The 16,521-nt window shown below is 36.8% G+C and overlaps 1 protein-coding gene across 2 annotated transcripts in view; it reads right to left on the reverse strand.

Annotated features, from left to right (window-relative positions):
- arl15a (ADP-ribosylation factor-like 15a) overlaps positions 1-12,452 on the reverse strand; it is a 107,231-nt gene extending 94,779 nt beyond the window's left edge. Inside the window, exon 1 of one of the 2 annotated variants that reach the window (XM_055039334.1) lies at positions 5,606-5,836. In XM_055039334.1, coding sequence (XP_054895309.1) covers positions 5,606-5,659 — 54 coding nt within the window. In that variant the 5' untranslated portion in view covers positions 5,660-5,836. Of the gene's footprint in view, positions 1-5,605; positions 5,837-12,042 lie in introns of those variants that run through there. The other variant, XM_055039335.1, reaches the window with a different exon arrangement.
- Positions 12,453-16,521: the final 4,069 nt, after the last annotated feature.

Raw genomic sequence — 16,521 nt, forward strand, 5'->3', positions numbered from 1 at the left:
TAACATCAATATTATTTTATACTATAGTTAATGGTCTGAATAAAGACTGCCTTGATAAAATGTGATGTTTCTTTGACATATTTGTGTTTGCAATTAAAGCACAGGTTATAGTTCCCTGTCGCTAGATGCTTATCAGGAGGATTGTTACAATATTAATTAATACACACAAATTATTGGTTTTCCTAAGTTAGAAATTATTTTCTTTTATATCCAGTTGACCATAAGTAAGTCTGCATGATTGGATTGAATTGACGGTACACTCCGCATATGATCTGTCCCTCAACATGAGATTTGTGGTGAATCAGGGCAAAACAAATTAACTGAATCAAATTAAATTAAGTATGTGAGGCTTTTTGAGTGTTTCAAAATGCCTTTCTCTTCAGTGTGTGAGTTGCTCTGAGACTTTTAGGATGATATTTGTTGAACCAAGACCAAAAAACAAACAAAAGAGACAAACTTGGAGTTTTATGGAAGATGTGTTTTGGTTACATCAGGTGTTAAACCAACACAATATCTGCAGAAGAAAACACCATCATACGACAGTCAAACTCCCTCAGGTTGTTTTGCTGCTTCAGGATATGAATGACTTGTTGTAATTGATAGAACTGTGAAATCTGCTTTGAACCAGAAAATCTCAGCCGTCTAGTAAAGAGTGTAAGCAGAAGGACAATGATCCAAAGCATGCTAGACAATCCACTTATGAATGGCCTCCGATAGAAAACAAGATAAGGAAATAATCCATTCATGTTTGAAAACTCCAAATACGTCACAGTACCTCCTCTTTTTCTGACAACTAAACGTTGCATCACTCTGATTTTCTTTGACATTAAAATTTAGATTTTTTGAGTTGCATGGGCGGATGAGCAGCATATTCACAAGCATAAATGACAGCGCTCCTCTGTCATAATGACAGCACCCTGATTGTTTGTTTTCAGTTAGCAATGCTAACTAAAAAGTTAGCAAAGTTGCTAATTTTTCTCAAATATTATCTGTCACAGACCAATGCGTCACAGCATAGTGTCAACAATTATTTTTTTAATAAGTTACATCTTGCAGCTTTAAGAAAGTAGGCTGATTAGTCAAGCATGCAGTAGTCATTATCTGTGTTGATTTAAATTTGTTCTGCAACTCATCCTTTTTCTATAATTGATTATCAGCATAAAGAAAATCCAGCCAATATTGTTGCAGTTTCAACAATAAACACAAAGTCTGATGCTCCTTGATATAAATACTCAATAATGTTTACAACAAAAGCACACTATTTTGAAATGGAAAACAAATCTTACTGTTCTAGCCAGGGTCTAAACAGAAGTACAATGTGGCATCCCCCTTCTCTGCCTGCTCGTGAATTTCCAACAAAAACCTTTTCTTTTTTCTTTCCTTGGCGACCAGAACCACACTCTTTCTCAGAATGGCTTTGGAGAAACAAAACAAATTGCTGAATAGCGGCAGCCGGAAAGCAGTGAACAGTACTCGACAGTCACTAGGGTGGCCTTCCATGGCCTCTTAGTCATCATTTCACTGTATGTTTATTTTGAAATGTGGGATATTCGTGGCCCAGGATGGCGCAATGGCTGCTCCCATCCTGTCTTTCAGAAAAGACGGAAGCAGGTTGGATATATACGCTGTTCACACGCTACAAGAAGAAAGGTTTATTTACTGTGTGAGAACTTTACAGTGACATAACAGGCACCAGAAAAAAAAAACAACATATTTATGAGTCCCACAGGCTATAAAATAACTTTAGTTAAATTAATATTTGTGGTAAGGAATAACAGTCTATCAGAGTTCCTAGATGGAGAAAACTTAAAATAATCGGGATAAAACTTTTGTTATTGTGCAGCCTTAATAAAAACAGTGAAGTTATATGTAGATAACCAAGATGAAAGGCTAAATCTGAAAGCAGGATGAAATACATGGATGAGCATTGGAATATTCTTTAGAATTTTTCACTTGAAACTTTTGGTCAAATGTTATCTTTGGTATTAAGCTTTTTGACAAGAAAAAGATGGTGGAACTGAACTGTTTGGAAAACTACAAATGGCTCTCATATTTCTAAAAACAAAAATTTGAAATTTACTGAAGACACTTTATTGAATTTAAACATACAATCAAGTGTCAGTTGATCATTTCAGTACTTATTGAAACTATCTTGCGCTTGATTAACTACTAACCAAAAATTGTTGAAGAAAGAACTTTTTTTTATCTGGCCAGATAAAAAAAGTGCACCTGGATTTAACTATGCACATCAGGACAAGACTCCTATAATTAGATCCCGGGGAAATTATCTTTCAGCCAGCAACAAGTTATGCAATCCCAACTGATCCAATAAATAGCTACTCATTTCCATAACAAACATGTTGAAACACATCCTGTGGTCATGGAGAAGCTGTTAGTCTGTTGAAGAAGAGTCAAAACATTGGCATCAAGCAAAGAAAACATGGAAGGAGATTACAGAAACAACTAAACGTATTACGAACTGTTCAACACATTATCTCTCAGTCTTTGAAGAAGTAATGTGGTCAGAAAAAAATCCTGAAAATCACCGTGATTGGTGATAAGTTTGTTTTGACTTCTTTGCACATTTAAAGAAAGACAATAAAGCATTTCCACACACACACAATGTTAAAGGAACTCAAGGGACTGGGACTGAAGGACTGTGTAGCTTTAAGAAAACCACGGATGGTTGTGGCTAACTGGAGAAAATGTTTTCAATACATAAGGAACCATAAAGATTAGCCTCTGGAGAAATGGAAGAAGGCCACAGGGTCTGATGAGTCCAGAGTTATCCTCTACCAGAGAGATGGAGACATCAGCTTAAGAATAAAAGCAGATGAAGTGGTGTACTCATCATAAGGACTATCTGAAATTTTTGAATGAATTAATTGAGAACAAAGCAGTACAAGTAATATTAAAAGTGCTGCAGAGTATGCTAAGAGACTTCAAATTCACAAATACTTTATTATTTATTGACTTCACAGAAAAGTGGCTGAATTCTGAACACCATAACCTAACGCTACGCAAGCAGAAACTATTCTGATGTTTTCTTATCAGTAAAAATAATACACAAGCTGAGGAGAGCAGTGTTGAACTGCACCACAGTGGTCTTGTCACAAGCCTACAGGACAGCTTGTGGACAAAAGCAGTGAGGACATTTGGCAATATGACAAAAGCAACAATCAGCTTGGGGAAAAGTATTAGCTATATGTAACAACAAAGAAATATGAAGTTCCATAAAATGTGTTTTTTCACAAGGCAAAAATTATTTACTTGTGATTAATTGCATTTTTGAAAAACACATTACATATCAGACTGCAAAGCTTTGACTTAATGATCTCATATCTTATTCTTGAGAGGGGAAAGCAGATGAAGGTGCAACCTGTGTGATAGGAGCTGCACAATCTGTCAAGATAAAAGTCTCCTTACAGCCTGTAACCAAACAACCAGGACAGCCAAAACAATTAATCAAAACAAGCCAGGCAGAACATGCGGACACATTTACCTCCATTGATCAGTTAATCCAAATGATTATAAATGTATAATATCATGTCTAACATTTTTGAAGCAAATATATTTAGGGTTATTATTCATTTGTATTAGCAGTGAATGATTTGGATTACTGATATGTATTTTTTTTTCAAATTCTGCATCCTTTAATGTGGCCCAATCTGGAAGTCAATACAGGTAAAATGCAGAGTGCCATTTTCTGCATTTTCACTTAAAGTAGGTCATGCTTACTCATGCCTTGAGACTCCTGATAGTTTGGCCAGACCCTCAGGGTTAAAGCCAACACTTTCCAGTCCATTAATGACATAATGAGAGGAACACAAAGAGCCTAATCACAATCACATAGCTTGCTAATAATTAAAAGACCAAAAGGGTAACAGTTCCAGCAACCTTTACACGTGGACGTTTTGATCATGTTCCACTGCACATCGTGCGATAGTTTGGGTTTTTAGAAGCTGAAAGCCATTAACAGCCAAATTACAAGTTGTCGTAGCACATTTAAGCAACAAGGAGATTCAAAGTCCCTGTTGAAAATATAAAATTAAAGATTTGAAACATTTTACTTTGTCTGTATTTCAACAATAAGCAATTTATTGAAGCTGTACTTGTAGTACAGCTCCAGTATCCATCAACAAATGTCCAAGACACTTGAAATGTTTATTTCTTAAATTTATTTCTTAATTAATATGCCTATATTTTGTCCTATATATTTTATCTTGACGCACTACAAATGTGCATGAAGCTGAAAATATAATGGAAGAGTTCTCTTCATCATCAGTATTAATGAACACCAGAAGGAAGTAGGGGCCAGTTTCTGTGTATATGTTTATACAAGTGAGATGTTTCTTTAATCCATCAGAGAAACACATGTTAAATGTTAAGGGCCGGATAAACAGCTGGTCCGGATGTTGTGATGGTGATTCAGCAGGGGTTTAAATCTTAGTGAATCCCTGCAATGCACACAAAGAAGAAATCCTGCCTTTGTAGTTCTGTTAAGTAGTCTGTACTTTCAATTGTCCTAATTTTAAAACCAGCAAGACTTCCCACGCAGAGTCTTTTACAGCAATCCCCCTTCACAACTGCATAGTTTCTCACGTCACAGAGGAGAAATATTTGCCCGCATTTTGCGTTCATTGAACCTTTGTTATTGCAAAGAGTTAGTTTGCAATTTTATTTACAGGAAAAAAGATGCCACATCACCATGCACTTGTATCAAGGGAAAGCCAAACTAGAATTTTAACTGATGAAGTGCACTATTACGATGCAACATCACATGTGCAGTAGGTTTCTGAGCAAAAGCAAATTTCAGAGTCCAAGTTTCCCCAAAAAAACTGTCAAATAACATTAGTAAGAGTTGAAATTACAATAAAGCTTTAAAAACTATATCAATAATTTGTGCTGCTTTAAATTCCTTTAAACAGGACAGTGTTTTTGGCTTTCACCACTCATATGATGCTTGCATGGCTAAAATAACGAGTCACAGTTGAGTTTGTAAAGCTAACAAGCACTACCTGTGCAACATTCCCGCTCCGCAATTTGGGTTTCTTGATGTAGAACAAAACATTTAATATAATTACAAGAATAAAAATCAAACCTCACAATTTATTTGAGTCATCAGCTGTAGCTAAAATACATCTGTGTGATTTCAAACTTGTTGCATTCTGCACTCTCACTAGACAATGCCAATACATGAACATTACTCTTACACAAGTCTTACTAGTAAAGTACAGCAAAAACTCTGATAATAATTTCCACCACAGCCCACTTAGGAAAATATTAATAGATCCAGAGGCGTCTACAACACTGCCTGAGGACAGTTGCTATGAGCTGATACAGAAGATAATTGCGCTCACCTTCACCTTTCTTACGATAAATTATAGGCAGCGACTTGCTTGAATGAAATCTTCTGTCAGAGGCCAAGCAGCAGTGAAGCAGCAGACACTTTTATCTGATCAGTCCCCATTTCAAAACACAACAAGATTAAACCACGCTAAAACTGGACGGGGTTAAATCCAGCTCACATGGAAAAAAAAATAAAACACATCCTTGTTGCTTTAAAAGTGACAAGAAAGCCACACATTTCCTTGCATTTTCTTACCGTGTAAAGCCCAATCCTGCACAAGGCGAGGGAAAGCTGCATGTGCTCCGACATTGTGCTCGACAACAAGCGTAACCCCCGGCAACCAGCAAGCCTCGGGAATAAGTGAATGGACGACGCAGGACCAGGAGTAGCTGAACGCAACAGTGTCAGACCGACAGCATGAGTCGCAGCTCTTCTCTGCCTTGCAGTCAGCTGTCAATAGCCTCACTCCGGTTCTTCGTTTGAATCCCAACATTCACACTGCTTTGTTTTGCAAGAGTTAGATGAGAAGGACCTTGTGTTTACCCACCATGCTCATTCATAGAAAGATAAGAAACTATTACCACAGGGATCAACAGACAGATGAGATGCAAGCTTAAGACTGACAGTACCTCTTTTTCTCTCACTCTCCACAGAGATTAAGGACTCAGCGGCAACTAGAGATCCAGAATAAGTCTGCAAATTGGATTAGTCACCATTACCCACCCACACAATGTCCATACTGCAAGCAGAGCTACAGCAGGTATGAAAACCACTGCTTTCTGCATGGAGAAGGATGAAAAGATTGACCACTTGAGCTTCCTGTGGTCGTAGGGATTTCAGCAAATGCTGTGGGACGTTTTGTCGAATGCCTTTATGAGAACTATGAGTCATGTTTGAATAGCTTGTTTGTCATCTCAGCCATCTAGTAGGGGCTGGCATTGCCTCCTGCTGACAGGTATAATAAACAACTTAAAATTAGCTAGCATTGGGGTAGTGGGTTTACTAAATCACTGGCAGGTTGTTAAACTATTGTATATTTAATTTAAGATTTAATTTGGTAAGAAAAAAAGATTTCCAAGGTGTCTAAATGTTCAACTAGAAAAGCTTTGTTGGTCTGCTTCATTTGTCTCAAAATTGTGTCCTTGCAATCTTCACTTTTAATGCTCGTCACTCTTGTCACATGAAATAGTACATCAGAGAATATGTTTAGGGACTCAAACATCTTACATGTTCTAGACCATTTTGAAAAATATATTCTAAGTATTATTTGTAAAATAATCAAATCTTGAAAATAAATTCACAACACTGCAGGTCAGAGCTAAATGAAATAACTCTTGAGCAGAAAGAAACTACAATGAAAAAGCAATAAAATACGAAAGGTTCATTGCTGCCTCTTTAAAGGCATTAGTCCATAAACTTCCATGAATGTGAATATTACCAGGAACCTAAAGGACCCGCCCTCATCCTTTATCATCATAGGAAGCCTTACTACCGTGAATATCACAGATATTCAAATGAACTAAACCATTCACATTGCTGAAATGCCTTATTGCTTGCAACAGAAAGAGGAATTTGGCAGTGCTGCACTGGGAGAAGCAGGGCTATGCAGCACTGTCAAGTAGAGGACAAAGATAACATCTGCTGTTTGCCAGCAGGATGGGAGTATAGCTAATGCACCTGCTCTTTGCTCTGCTCTACCTGTTTTCACCTTGCACAATAAAAATTAGACATAACTGACTGTGTTAGTTGATCTTAATGAAGACCAAAAAACATCATAGAATTTTTTTAGCCCCACTAAATACAATTACAGGTCAATTAATTAGAATAGGTTTATTTACTTCAATAATTTAATTAGACAAGAAACACTCACATTATATAAATTAATTATACATACAGATTGTAATATAAAGAATTTTCTGCCTGGTTTAGGTCAGGGCAGGTTGCTGGCAAATCCAGCAGTGACAGTGTGGTCATTAAAGCTGGTATTGACAGTGTGGTCAGGTGCTGTGTCCTGCAGGAAAAAACCAACCAGCATCTCCATAAAGCTTGGGAAGCATGAACTCCTCTACATTGTCCTGGTAGATGTGGACTATGGATTTGATAAAACCTCCATGGACATCAGCAGGTGACATGGCACACCGAATCATCACACTGGACTTCATTCTCATACTCTGCATTTTAGTCGGAAATCAAGTCCCCAACCTTTACTTTCTTCTGAAAAGATGACTTTGAAAGACTGACCAACAGTCCAGGTATTTTTGTCGTAAGCATAAGGACATTTCTTTAAGTGGCAGCTCTGGAAGCTCTTCCTCTAGCCACAGTCCACGCCTTGTAAATCTCTCAAAACTGTTAGATTGGCCATGCTTTAGACTCATGGTGGTGGTAATTCCTAATGTTTGCATCCTTTTTCTAAGAAACTTTTTTTTTCTCCACTCATCTTTCTGTTGCTATGCACGGATACAGCACTCTGAACAGTCAGCTTCTTTTAGAAATGGTCTTTTGTGGCCTAACCTCCTTGTGGAGGGTGTCACTGACTGCAGAAGAACTGTCTGGTCATCAGTCTTCACTATGACTTTGTTCTTCACATTTCATATCCGTTTGCCACGTATTATTGTAATTTGCAAAGAAAGTATGGATGATCGTATCTCATAAATGTTTACTATTTGATACTACAGCTTTGAAACATGGAATAAGTACAGTGTAGCTGATACAGAAAGACAAACCATGGCTTCTATCCGCAAGTTAAAAGTTAAATCTATGCCTTTTGAATATGTCAAATTTGCTATCTGAAAGGGAGGAGGTGGTTTAAGCACAAAGTGTCAGTTTTAAAAATCACCTAGACATAAAAGAAATTAACCATTAGCCTGTCTTTTCCTTTCCACATGTAATATTTAAACCAAACGTCACCAATTTTTTTCTCTTTTTTGACAACCACAAGACTGCAGTTTGATATAATTCTAGTTTAAGCAGAACATGAAAATAAACCCCATCGAAATACACGTTTCATTAAACAATGAAATGATAGAATATCTCACTTATTAGATATTCTACCATAACGTCACATTTGTGTGGCTTTTAGTTACATAGACTGCATTTTAAGTTCAACTCTTGACTCCTTTTACAGCGGTTTAATATGCAGCTAGCTTTTTAGGTCATTTCTCTCAGTGTTGCAGCTGTTTGTTTATCCTGATCCTGACCCAGTCGAATGAAGGTGTGGACCAGTATTTGAACAGATGAAGCAGCTCTGTTAGATTTTTCCATTGCTACTATGGCTTCAAGTGAATGCCTGCCAATCGTTGTCAGTGAGTCTTTCACATAGTTCAAATTCCACAACAGGAACTTTCTGGTTGTTGAGACAGAACAGATAACATCTTTGAGGCTGACTTCCTTTCAGACTGGTAGATGTTAAGTCTGAAGGTGTAGCAGAATTCCCCCGCCAGCATTCACTTAATTTATACATTTATTATGAGCCATATTATTACAAAACATAAAGCTACTCTAAAGTCATATATTAGAATATAGCTAAAAATAAATAAACACAAGTTCAAACACAAAGTTGCAGGACTAAGGTTTTAAAAATCTACAGACTGTCAATAGTTTGACATGAAGTTGTTTTCTGGCAATATGAAATAGAAAAACAAAACACTGTCGTTGCTGCACACTGCTTACCAGATGGCTGAAGGAAGCACACAACACTTTTCCCTCATTACTTTAAGTGATTGAAATCCACTAGTCTCATATAATTACTCTTATTAAGGTAAAGTTGTTTTAAAATGTATTTGCATCTTTCTACACTCAATAAAGAGGTGAAAAGAGTCAAGGTTGTAAATTATTTATATACTTAGCATGTGTTTTCTCAATATTTTTGATTAAATCTGTGCAACCAATTAGATTTTTTTACAGATTAAAAACTTTTTAAACATGCATTACTTTAGCAGCATTACTTTAGCTTGTGCAGATACTGAAATAGCCTTCACAAATTAATAAACTGAATATGTTTTGTCCCCAGAAAGCATCTTGTCTGAGTCAGTCAAAATCAGGCTAGGTCTCAGGAGGTGGTAACACAGTGCAGCAGTAATTTGGTAAGGCTGTACTATGGCAACAGCTCAAGGGATCAAATGCCTGTCTCAGTGCTGCAGTTTTCGAATGTTCTTTTTGACACAATGCTGAGCATGCGGAAGTCCATTTAACATGCACCACGTCCCTGTTGAAAGAATCTGGTCAGATGTCAGCTACTGTCATAATTCAAACAATGGCCCGTAATTTAATAATCCCCATCTTTTAATGTTAATCCCCATCACAAATGCAAAATGAGGCCTCAATAAAATGAATAAAAGGACTGAACAGGGAGGATTCATTAAATCTGAGAAGGATATAGTTGTGGTTCAGAGCTTTGCAACCACATCTTCAGTGTCGCACAGCAGGCACTCAACAGCCCGACGCCTGTTGAGTGCCTGACCTTAGAGGACAGCCAAGCACTCTGTCCCAACAGTCCAAAGTTACAGCTGTGCTTTCCACACAAAACAAAAACTACCATGGAAAATCCTAAATCCCCTCAAACATGCAGGCTGCAAGAAAATCTCCTTCCTGTTAATGCTAAGAGTATTAACAGGTGTGTGAAAATGAAGGATGCTTACACCCATCTTGAACATCATTCTAATTTAGAGCTTTTAAAGAAACATTTCAATTGTTCTTTTCTCAATATGGAATGAGCACAAAAAAAAATGCAATGAATTTCAAAATCCTTTGGGCACAGTAGACAAAATTCCCTGAGGAATTACCACATTATATACTATAGAGCAGCACTTTAATGTAAGACGCACCTACAAAGTTAAAAAAAAAAAAAAAAAACTAGAAACATACATATAAAAGCCGCACCGGGCTATGAACTGCTGATATCTGATATTAAGGACGTAGCCCTTCGTCTCCAACACCGAACCACGCCTACCTTACACCGTAGGTTCACGCCTGCCTTATATGCAGCAGTTCCATTTTCCTCCTGTACTGCCAGATTAATAGCCCTCAACTTAAAAGCTGCATCATATGAACTTCTTAGTGTGGTTTCCACGATGAGGGAATATGAGTTTGAAGAAATTTCTCCGTCATACCTGGTGCTAGCATGGGCTTGTTCAAAATGAAACAATGGCGCTTTCACCTTTGATTTCCAATTTTGACTTCCAGTGATTCACTTCCTGCTAAAGAAGGCTTGGCCATGTGTTATTTGACTGACAATGTTACAATGATAGTGATGCAGCGCAGCACTGTGGGGTGTTTAGCAGAAGCAATCTAAAAGAAAAGTGTGGTCATCTTTTCACATGATTGTTGGTAGGGATATTTATCCAATATATCTAATATTTACTAAATATTAGATATATCTAATATATGCTATTTTAAAATATTAATATATCTAATGTTAGATCTAAGAAATGTTTCTTATATAAGAGCAATATTAAAATTTTATATTGATCCAAAATTTTTAATAGCCTACTTCAAGCATTCTAAACCAGTTATTGAAGTGTGTTTGGGATCATTGGGAGGTGCAACCTTATAAAGTACTAGTTGGGGAGTGTATTTGTATATATATATATATGTATATAAACAACTGATTATATACCCATCCCATCTGCACAATGTGGGCAAATATACAGTGAGTGTATATTTTAAAAATTATTAAAGGTATTTATGAAATATTTATTACAAAAGAATGGGTTAAACGTGTAGTAGAAACAGCACCAAGTCAGTAAGGTACTGTGAAGTCTGTCCAAACAGAAAACCAACCAGTTTATTTTATTTGTTTCCTGTCACACGGGACTGTTTTGCCATCACTGGCTTATTGGTTTACCCTGTAGTGTCAATATTTTTCCACCCATGCTTGGTAGAGTTTACATTATAACCTAAGTTAACTATGAACACACTCCTTTTGTTCCAGAGAAAATTAGTCCCTGTGATGCAAGACATTGCAGCAGTTTTGGTCACGGTTAAGGACTTAAAAAGATGTTCCAGTAAAGCCAAAGTTCAAAGTTTCTTTTAGGTCTCGCGTCTTGGGAGGCCCATTGATAAACAAGCTGATAACACTGGGTGGGCGAGTTCCTCTGCACGCCACTGTGTCACTCTGTCCCCACCAGTGAAATGACAGCACAATGTACTGGTAAACTTTTCATAAATCCCAAGGGAAGGCTTTTCAGTTCCACCAGCTTCCTCTTTATTGTTGTTGTTTTGTTTTTGGGGGCAGCACCCATCCCATCTCCACAATGTGGGCAAAGGGCCCAAAAACCAGTGATCTTCCAGCCAAAAGCTGGAGCCAAAAGCCTGGAGGGAAGTTATTATTTTGCACAGGATAGTTATAAACATGCAAAATAACCTCATAAAACCAGGACGCAAATTCATTCTCAGCAACAGAGGTGTTCAAAGGTGTAGCTGTTTGACATCTTACGCTGTTTTGCATACAAACACGTCGGAGTCCTGGTCAACCGGTTGTTAGACCCATTTCCAAAGTACTGACTGAGGAGGGAAGCTAAGAGCTTCACTTGACAACTAATAACAGCTAATGCTAGTTATGAATGGTACAACAGTGATACACCTACAGCAAACTGTTGCTAGACTTGGACTTGTCAGCTGCAAAGATACTGGCAGCAGCAGCTTGCTTAAATCGCTGTGAGAAACAAAAACAGCTTTTTTGTTCGTTTACTCACCAGATAATCCATGTACTATCGCTGACCAGTCACAGCAGCACGACCTAGCTTCGTAATAATCCCTTTTTTGCTTGAGTGAGTCCAAATGTTTGAGGGTTTTAGCAGGCGTCTCTTTGTATTCCCCGCCTTCCTTCCGACAGCAATGGCTAGAAGACTAACAACGAGCTTTTCTTGGGTTTAAAAAAGTGTTTTTGTTAAAAAAAAAAAAAATAGTCGTCTCCTTCCCCTCTGTGAGACAAGTTCCACTGCAGAAGCAGCAACTCGGTTTGTTTCACAAAGGGGGGAACCCCGCTGTGTTTGGTTGGTCTTTGTCTGAACAAACAGCTCCCTTTCCACCGGCTGCTTTCCAGTTTTTATCACACAATAATATCAGTAGAGACAGTGTTTGGTTGAGGAAACTAACGAAAGCGTTCACGTTACGTCACGCACGTCGTCCTTTCTCCTTACGCACGCAGCGCGATGACGTGACCAAACACATGGAGCCTATTTTCGTTGCCCAATCTGAGGAGGGACGATTAAATCCGACGTTTCTTTGATAACAAATCAGTTTTTAAAACCCAAACATTTTGATTAGAGGAAATTAAATAGGGTTTGGATGTTGTTATTATGAATAATTTATTTACATAGCTGTGGGACATTACACTCAGAGCAATAAAAGTTGATCTTTAGGTTTATTTTACTACAAAAAATAAAACAAACAGAAAAGTGCTACTACTAAAAATAATAATTGTAATAATGAGAACTAAAAAAAAGAAACGGAGGAAGAAGAAAGTCAATGTGAATATGGTTTGAGTGGATGGCATTGCTGCCCTGTTGTTATTGGTGTTAAAAAGCAAGCAAATACATGTTCTTAATGAAGTGACTGGACAGTGTTTTTCTATGTATAATATAAGAAGAATGAGTGAGAACACCCACTCAATGCTATTCTTTCTTCCATTACCTCACCTAAACTATATTTTTTGTCAGGTTTTTAAACTGGGTTACATTTGAACATTGCTTCAATTCATTATACAGACCAATGAGTTACTTTTCACATGCTTAAAGTGTTTTCTATAATCTGCCTAGTCTGCAATGATATATGTTTATGTCTCCAAATTATGTGTAGTGACCCAGGGTCACACTTATTTTTGGGTTTGTAAGCAGTCATAATCTTCTAAGGGATATATTTAGCTGAATTTGATTGGCCCAAATTGGAACAGGAGCCATGAGAAACGCTGCCAGTTTGCTGGCACCACAGGGCTAGATACATTATAATATCAGGTAGACTCCTAAAGAGTCTACCTGATATTATATTTGCTTTAGCCTCTTATTTGCTTTAGTTTCACAATGGGAGCTCAGCATGCTTTCTTTTTTCATAAAGCTTTGTGAAATCCTGCTGGTTAGTATCTGTGAAATATTGACTTTGATCCTCAAACTACATCAACCCTTTTATTTCCATGGTTTTCTATTATGATCAATGGCATGTTCTCTTATCTTTCACATTTTCAGGAGAGTTCAAGAGTTTTAGACTCCAGGGAAACAGAATGAGATTCCTTACATTAATTGAACATAGAACTAACACTGAGAGTCTGAAAACAACTTTTTTATCGGCATTGTTGTGGATGCCAAAATTATGGCACTGTGGATTTTCTAAATTGCATTTTTTTTCATTATTTATTTATTTATTGTTGTTAATATGTTCAAATTAAAGACAGCATTTTTCATTATTTCTTAGTGCAAGAATATTCTACTGCCATGGAAGATTTATTTATTAAAATGTTTTTAGATGATGTTAAATGAATTCAGAAGAATGTTTTTATCAAATGTAATGTAGCTTTAGGACCCAAAGCCTTCCTTAATGTCTTTATTTTTGCTGAAGACTTTGTTTTTCTAATCATATCTCTAATAAATTATTTTTTATGACAACTATTAAACCGCAGTCTTTCAGAAAAGTTTTGTTTTCATTTGCGGTTGGATTTTAGTTTATCCATTGCATTCTGGTTCAGTTCCTTACCAAAATGCATTGTTACAGTGGAGCTCTATGCTCTATTGAGGCCAGATCATGACTGTCTGTGTTCTATCCAAATAAGCTTTGGTGAACTTTTTGTAGTTCTAAGAAGTTACTCTCCATTTCTTTGAAGACTTGGCTTTTACAGAGTGTACTTCTGCTGGAAATGTTTTTAGATTAGCCTCATTTCGTATTTCTGTTGTTAATATAGAAGGGACAGGGAAAATAGAAAGATGAATGTGTATGCAAAAGATTTCAAACCTATTGGATGTGCTAGTACTGGCATCCTTTTTAGCTCTGACCTGAACTCTCATCATCTTCAAAAGTGTCCACAGAGTCCATGATAATCTAACACAGATAACTTTAGTTGACCAAAATTGTGCAAGAAGATGCCATATTCCCCTGGTTACATAAGGCTGAAAATCACAGGTTTTCTCAGGCAGTGCAGTGTGATATAATTCCTAATCCCTGAAGAGTGCACTGTTCTTTAATATTTCATAGGACTTTCTATAAATGAAATCTCTGTGAAATAGGTCAAGTGGAAGGTGAAGTGGATGACACGCGTTTTCATCTGAAAGGAGAACAGAAGTGAAGCATCAGCTTTAGCATTTACAGTGTTTTGAGTCACTCCGCTCAGAAGTCTGTTTCCCTGAGGCGATCCGGATCAGTCAAATGTGACATGGGAGACCTCTGGTGGCCACCAGGAGTATGGTGGTTGAGCAAACTGAATAACGAATGTATTTGAAGGCGGTTTTGTTTCAGTAAAACCTTCTTGATTGAAATAACTACTCCACATACGTATAAAAAGGTCAAATTTCACATAATATAGCGAGTAAAGCCTGAGATCATAATTCACACAAAATAGTTTGTTTTGATGTTCAAAAATCTTTTAAACCATAATATTTAAGCAACAAAAGTATGTCTTAGGAATTCTAATTTTGCCGTGAATAAAAGTATCCACTAGGGGGAAGCACCTACCAAAGTGAAACACATCTGGTTGTTTCAAGGATTAGGCTATCCCGTTCAATTTGCATAATTTCCTGAAGGAGTTAAGTCTTTGTATGTTGTTGAAGGAAAAATTAGATACTGCAATGTGAAACATAAGAGTAGTTGTTTGTACTATTCCATTCATCCGTCCATCCATACATTCTGGACGGACCCGACAGGCTTCTGGTTACATAGACAACACAGAAACAATGGACAACGTTAACTTTGCACGACAGTTGTCAAACAAAATGACATTGTTCCGGTGCATGGAAAATGGAATGAGAAAAAATCCCCTGCTGTTCCATATGAGAGGAGAGGAGTGTGGAAATTCCACTCTAATCTCTGCACAAGGATGAGATTTACGTCTTTCTTGATTCAATGAAAAGGTTATTAATAGAAGGATGACTCCTGACTCATTGAAGTAATAGTAAAAAACTTAAAAATAGACTTTCAATAGTGAGCTGAGTCAGCAACTCACCTGACTGCACAAATGGATAGAAGAATGAAAAATTACTTTGTCACTGAGATGTCTGTCATTCCTTTGAACTGATGAATGATGACACGAGGCTGGAAACAATCCAAGTTAACTTGTGCCTTGGTTAAATCAAATACATCAACTAGTCATTATTTGACGCTTGAACTTAAGGTTGAAAAAGAATAACATTTGGTGTTATATCCACCTGAAGTGAAACCTAAAAGATTTACCAAATTCTTTATTTATTGTAATTTTGATTAAAAGAGTTGTAGATGAACGAAGATTCTGAAGTGGTCTAGTCAAAGTTTAGACTATTATATCACTGAGTGATGTAGGATGAGACAAGACAAGCTCAAAACTTTTCAATATAAGGCTAAAATTCCTCCATAGCACAGCAAAAGACGAACTTGGAAAGAAATACAGCAGCCACATCATGCTAAAACGAGAAAGTTTCTCATTACGAGTTTTACATCACATTATAGTAAGATCTGCCTAATTAAAATCAAAATATATTTATGTTTAAACATGAAAGAATGTAACAGAAAAATGGCAACATTTTGTTATTATTTTCCTACATTAGGATTTAGCATTTGTAATTAAGCACTTCTGTCCACAGGTTGTTGGGTTTGGGAGGTTCGACATGAAAAAAATTAGTTTAAATGATTTCCCTTGTGAATTCCTTCAGATTAATTACATTATACTTATTAATTATTTGTGTTCACTCTCTAAATCATGTGGTAATGGGCTCAAACACAGAGACTTAATATTTGGAAATGATTTATTAATGATTAAAATCAATTTAATAATCTGATCAAATGAAGCAAGACTAAAGAGTGAAAACAGAAGAAACTTTTTTTTTTTTTTTTTACAATACCAATGAGCTAAAAAGGGGGAACTCAACCAGAGTAAGAAATGCAATTCTGCCCAATTAGTGCCCTATTTGGACCGTGTCTGTTTATTATTATTTTATGCATTTTTTAATGAGTTGTCCCCACTCGTGGCGGGTTTGAAACACCCAGCAGAAGCAGCG

Source organism: Poeciliopsis prolifica, unplaced genomic scaffold (assembly GCF_027474105.1).
Source record: "Poeciliopsis prolifica strain line A6 unplaced genomic scaffold, Auburn_PproV2 SCAFFOLD014, whole genome shotgun sequence".
Lineage (NCBI taxonomy): Eukaryota > Metazoa > Chordata > Actinopteri > Cyprinodontiformes > Poeciliidae > Poeciliopsis > Poeciliopsis prolifica.